Source organism: Gastrolobium bilobum, unplaced genomic scaffold, assembly GCF_033153095.1.
Source record: "Gastrolobium bilobum isolate Gb01-03AN ecotype WA unplaced genomic scaffold, APGP_CSIRO_Gbil_v1 utg8959, whole genome shotgun sequence".
NCBI lineage: Eukaryota > Viridiplantae > Streptophyta > Magnoliopsida > Fabales > Fabaceae > Gastrolobium > Gastrolobium bilobum.
In genome coordinates, this window is record NW_026899316.1 from 24482 (window position 1) to 30681 (window position 6200).

Below are 6200 nucleotides of genomic sequence, written 5' to 3' on the forward strand. Positions count from 1 at the left end.
AGTAATAATAATAACAATCAAGATTTCATTAGTTAATTTCAATAAAAAAAATTAATTACTTCACGTAAGAGATACATGTCACACTTTAATTCATCCATGTTAAATGAGAGAAACGAGAGTTTTATTATAAAGTAATAATATTTGACGTCAAAAACACAGATTCAAACGCATATTTTCTCTACTTTTAGTTTTTCAAACAAGTAAAACGTAAAAATAATATATGATTTTTTTCTTATTATGTATTGAGGGATAAACTAGATATATCATGTATTCTATACGGGGGGAATCATATGTTCACTTTAAATAAAGTATTTGCATTTAATCTTAAATAGTGTATTAGATTTCTATATGGGAAAAGTGTGTACCATGTTAAAGGAGGTAAAATTGTGTCATTTTAAGTGAGAAAAAGAGATAGATAAAGGAGGAGAGAGAGTAGACAAAAAAATAAAGGTATAGGTTTTACCTCTTTATGAGAGTAAAATGACACAAGTTGTGCCATTTAAAATGACAAATATTTTTCAATTTTTATATATACACATAATTTTATGAATTTATTGAAAAACGAATAAAAATTTTAAATATATATTTTGTACAAATTAAATCGTGGCATAATTTTAAATCTTATACAAGAGAAATTTCTTAGAAAAAAATAAGCATCTATCATTTATTATGATTTTTTTTTTTTGGTACATTGCCAGGAGGTATCCTCATTCAACCTTCTCCGGACACCATGCCCTCGGGGTACGGCCCGTTTGGGCTAGCCCCTCATTGTAACAGTAGGTGCACTAAGCTTCGCAACCGGAGAAAGGACGAGACTAATCTCCCAACCGAAGATTTTTGGCTTATCCTCTGGCCCCAAAATTTTTTCCAATAAACTGCTTGAGGCAGGGTTTGATCCCTGCACCAAGCAATCCCTTGGGAGCTCAGCTGCCAACTTGGGGGTTTATGATTTTTATTTTTATTTTTAAACAACATACCTGCTTGTTATTACAATAATAAAAGAAAGTTTATTATTTATACATGCACTAACAAATGCATATTATTCATTGAGATTTAACTAGACACTCGTGACTTCACTTTCCCTTTTATATATAGTTATTTTTTCTCAGTAAATTAGAGTTTAAATTTTACTGAGTTATATTTATAAACTCTTACAAATAATATTATGTACTCTTGAAAATATATTATGTTATACTATATATTTAAGAGTACATAATATAATTTATAAAAAAAAACTGTAAACGAATTCTCCCTTAATTTTATAACATATTTCATATAAAAGAATTCCTTTGAATATATATATTTTTTCCTGTTTTCCTTAATTTTTATATAATGAAAGTGAGAAGTGGACAAAGCTAGTGTCAGAAATTAAAGTTTGATGTTTTTGAATAGAAAGAAAAAGTTAAAAAGGGTAAATTAGGAGGGGCATTACAGTCAACTCAAAAGGAACTGTCATTCAAGTCTACAGGGTCAAGAAACAGAATCATGTTATTCCCTCATTTTTACCCCTTCAAACTTTTTCCTGTCTCCATCCAAACCTACTGTCCAACCCCTTCTTTCCTATTTCCTCCAAAGCCCTAAGCTCCTCTCTCTCTCTCTCTCTCTCTCTTACCTAACAGCACAACACAAGAAAGAATATAATATAACCATTAACAAGTGATGCTGAAAGTTTGAGTTTGCTCCACCCTTTTAAGGTAAAAACCCAATCCCTTGACAATCTCAGAAATCAAAGCTACTAAAAAAATCCAACTCTGCCACAGCTATATAGCCATAGGAGCTTTCTAGTATATATTTCTCAATAAACACTTACTGCTGCAAAGAGCAAAGAGGAACAGGTCACTCTCACTCAGTCACTCCCCATTAATCTCATCACATTCTCAACATCAAAAAATTCTTCTTTTGCTTCACCATTTGCAGGTACATATTCTCTCTCTTAAAATAAAACACAAAAAAAAAAAAAGTCAGTAATTATACCAATCACCAATTCAGAGTTTGTTTCCTTTCTTTCTTCTTTATTTTTATTTTTCCCCTTCAAGGTTGTTGTACATGTTTTCATTTACAGTAACTTCAAAAGTGAAAAAAAACATCAACAAAGAAATTATTCAGATCATAAAAAGACTGTTCCTCAACTGTTGTCGAAATTATAAGTATAGTAACTCTATATCTCTCAATTAACCTCCATCTCCTCAACACTCTCACTCTGGTCACTGTCTTAGGAACCCTAGAACGAACCACAACCCAGCAAAGTATTGTAGGTTGTAGCAAAAAAGAAACACAAAAGTCAAAACAACCTTGGATCTGAAAACCTTAAGGGTCAAGCTTCCCCATGGATTCAATTCAAGAATTTATAGGCACATGTAACTCTGACAACACCTGCAATCTCACCAATAACACCACCGTCACCACCTTAGCCGCCAGTGCTAGCTCTTCCTCATCACCTTCTTCCACCGCCACCAGCAGCCGCTACGAGAACCAGAAGCGCCGTGACTGGAATACCTTTGGTCAGTACCTCAAGAATCACCGTCCCCCTCTTTCCCTCTGCAGGTGCAGCGGTGCACATGTTCTTGAATTTCTCAGGTATATATAAATATATATATATATATAATATAATGCCCTCTTCTCTAACAAAACTTCATTGCAACCGATGCAATAAAATCTAGTGCAACGGTAGTTCATTTATCTTAAGATACGCAGACGGATTTTGAAATTCTAAAATTTTATACAGGATCCATCTACGTATACTAAGATAAATGAACAATCTGAGTACATCGGTTGCACCGAAGATTTTCCCCCTCTTCTCTTAGTTACCATGCATCTTTCTCTCTAACTCTCTCTTTTTCTCTCTCCATATACATATATATTTATTATTATTGTTATGTGTATAGGTACCTTGATCAATTTGGCAAGACAAAAGTGCACACACCGATTTGTCCCTTTTATGGTCACCCGAACCCTCCAGCTCCTTGTCCATGTCCTCTTCGACAAGCTTGGGGAAGCCTTGATGCTCTCATAGGTCGTCTTCGTGCAGCTTTTGAAGAAAATGGAGGCAAACCTGAGAACAATCCATTTGGAGCTCGAGCTGTGAGGCTCTACCTTCGTGATGTTCGCGATCTGCAATCCAAAGCAAGAGGGATTAGTTATGAGAAGAAGAAACGAAAGCGTCCACCACCACCACCACCACAACAACAACAACAACAACAACAATCGTTGTCACTACCTCATCTTCATCATCACCACCAGCTTCCACCACCAGGTGCAACTCATTAGTGGAATTCTCATTCCATGGAAAAATCTACTCTCTCTTTCAAAAGAGAGATTTATTATCTTTATCTCAATGCTTTTAGAGTCATGCTCTAATTTAGTGTCATATTTAGGGTTTTCTTTTTCTTTCTTTTTTTCTTATTTGGTGGTCCACTTAGACTGTTTTGTCTTTGGATCCTGTTTGCTCTGGCAGAAGCAAAAGATGAAAAATCTGGGATATCATGCATCTGCTTTTAAAGCAGACAGTGCGGTACTGGTAGTAGACTGATAGTTGGAGTACTGAAAAAGTGTTAGTGAGAGTGAATGTACATGGAGACCATGATCTGTGTGAGTTGTGAGGAACTTAAAGCATGGCATTATTCATAGCTCTAGCTATATGTGTACTCTTCAATATCATCTATGACAAGTTTAAACTTGCAGATTATGTGCCTTTGATGATACTTTACTTTTTTTTATATCATTTTAATTTTCTATTTTTAAAGGGTTAGAATTTTACTATATTTGCTAGCAATTATATTCGATGCCACTAATAGTTTGTTTCAACTTTTGAAGCTACAGCTAGGTAAGTCACTTCCACTATTAACATTATTTGATTTTTCTGTTTCGCATATTGATGATTTTTTTATTTATTTTTTGTTATCTAAAAAATTGAGTAGTTCTAGATATTAAAAATAAAATGAAATTGAGTAGTTAGTTCTCTTTTCTTAGTTCCTTTTTTTGGTCCCAGTTGCCACTACTTACCGCTTTACTGTCTCCGCCAAATGTATTTTTTGCGGAATGATAGAGCCCAAAAAGCTTCATCATCATAAGTTCTGTTTCAAACTGACAATTTTTATTCTCTTTCCCATGGAGACTAACGGCTGACCGTTAATTAAATAGATCAATTTGATTGATGATACTGAATCATATATGTAGTAGTGCCGTCATTTCAACCAAAGGGAAATTAAATTATAAATTAAAAACAAAAGAAAATTAACCTCAGACAATATAATTAATTTCTCAATGACTAAACCTCTCCATCTATTAGCTTAATATATTGTATACCATCCTAATTAATATCTCATATATGTTTGTGCAAGCTCTATCCAACCAAAATCTCTTCCTAGATCATGATGCCGTTAATTCACTTGTTTTCATTTGAATTAGGTTATGTCTGCTTGATTAAACTCAGCTTGTGGAAGAAAAAAAAATCATGAATGATAAGACAATTAGAAATATGTTTGGATTTTCACCCTAGCTTGATGAAGTAGTTGGGAATAGAAAGCTTATTAAATTCTAATCAAATACTTGGCTTCTTCTAGCTAATTAAGCAAACTTGCATTGACAGGAAAGAGAATATACTGCAGATAGAATAGTAGAATGAAAACGTGAGCAGGAAGAATAATAGATAGATAGAAAGTACATAATGCAAGTATAACTTAGTTTATTTATATTCAAATTAGTTTATAATTAAAAATTTATCAAAACAACTTTCTTAAAATAATATTTTATCTCTATAATTTTCTTAGTCAATTTGGCCGACAGACCTGTCTATAAATAATTATATTTTGGGTCATCTATCCACTTTGTATTATATGTTACTTTTTTTTTTCTCAAAAGGAAGAATTTTCAGCAATCCCTCTGATCATGAAGAGGCAGGCACCTATTATACCTCCATTTAGCCAAGCAATTATACCCAATAGGACACATGATATATGCTGGAGAGAATAGCTAACCTTCTTATTTTCCCTTTTGAAGTGATTAATTATAGTGGGGTATATATGAGACTACCACTAAGACATAAAGGATCTATTCCTTCCTCTAATCATTTAGGTATATATTTCATAAGTTTAGACCTCAGGTAGTTTCTATTTATACGAGGGCTATACGATTAAAGCATTAGCTTTATGATGCCATCATTAATTTGTTAAATAATCAGTTGTCATTGCAGTTAACATCGTACTAGATTTAAGTAGACACTTATTATTTTATTATTATTGTTTGATTCCTCATTTCGAAAAATTGTCCATGGGAACATTGATACTGAAAAGTATTTATGGAATTAGTTTCTTTTTTTTTTAATATTTCTCGCATAATTTTGCCCAGCCGTGATATTTATGGAATTAATATGTTGAACATCTGTTTTTTAATAATTTATCCCGCACCCATAATAAAGTCTCACCCCTCCATTTTAAACACGGCATCCTACATGGGTGATCAATCTTAGGGTTTTTAAATTTTAGAGGAAGGCCAAATAATGTGTTTTGTACTTTTTTTATAAATAGTTTTATATAAAAAACATCATTTATTTGATTTAATTATATATGTGTGCACGAGTACATTCTTTTTTAAAATAATTAAATATATAAAACCTAGACTTATTTAATCTATATATATATATATATAGTCTATTTCCACAACCGCTTGTGGACAATTAAACAAGAAGTTTTAGTTTTTAAAATGTAAATTAATAGAAGTATGTGCAAATTTTAGGCATTTACAAATATGAAATACTAAAAAATGTGATGAAATTAAAAGAGTATATACAAAATTTAAGTATATAGAGTACTATTCTTTCTAAATCAAGTTAAGGCTGAATCATTACATACTAGCATCTTTTACCAGACGAATTATATGAACTATAGACAATATTAGAATCCTTGACACTATTCAACAGATTGTACATATACTTATTCTATCAGCTGCCTCTAATTTTTTTTCTTTGGATTAAAATTTATTTTGATTTTTTTAAAGAAAATATTATATTTTTTTTGTAATACAGAAAATATTATATTAAATATTACAAATTAAGTAATAAAAAATATAAATTTTGAAAAGAAAGAATTTTTTATTTATATTTTCTATTACTCAATTCATATAACTTTTTTAAAATAATCCAATATACTTACTCTGTAAAGAGAATACGACTAATGAAATCATTTATTTTTCTTGCTGCCCAA

At 31.5% G+C, this 6200-nt stretch overlaps 1 protein-coding gene across 2 annotated transcripts; it reads left to right on the top strand.

The window, feature by feature from the left end:
• Positions 1–1704: 1704 nt before the first annotated feature.
• LOC133289486 (protein LIGHT-DEPENDENT SHORT HYPOCOTYLS 4-like) lies at positions 1705–3594 on the top strand. Of its 2 annotated transcripts, XM_061487437.1 has the most exons (3): positions 1705–1917; positions 2217–2577; positions 2886–3594. In XM_061487437.1, the coding sequence occupies exons 2-3, from the start codon at positions 2327–2329 to the stop codon at positions 3265–3267; spliced, it is 633 nt and encodes a 210-aa protein (XP_061343421.1). In that variant the 5' UTR covers positions 1705–1917; positions 2217–2326; the 3' UTR covers positions 3268–3594. The 2 variants fall into 2 exon arrangements, with proteins under 2 accessions (XP_061343421.1, XP_061343420.1); XM_061487436.1 differs by having other exon boundaries at positions 1705–2577.
• The last annotated feature ends 2606 nt before the right edge of the window (positions 3595–6200 follow it).

Coding starts and splice junctions, on each gene's coding strand:
- LOC133289486 (XM_061487436.1), top strand. CDS start 2,327: ATGGATTCAATTCAAGAATTTATAGGCACATGTAACTCTGACAACACC. Junction 2,578..2,885: donor CATGTTCTTGAATTTCTCAG/GTATATATAAAT, acceptor TTATGTGTATAG/GTACCTTGATCAATTTGGCA.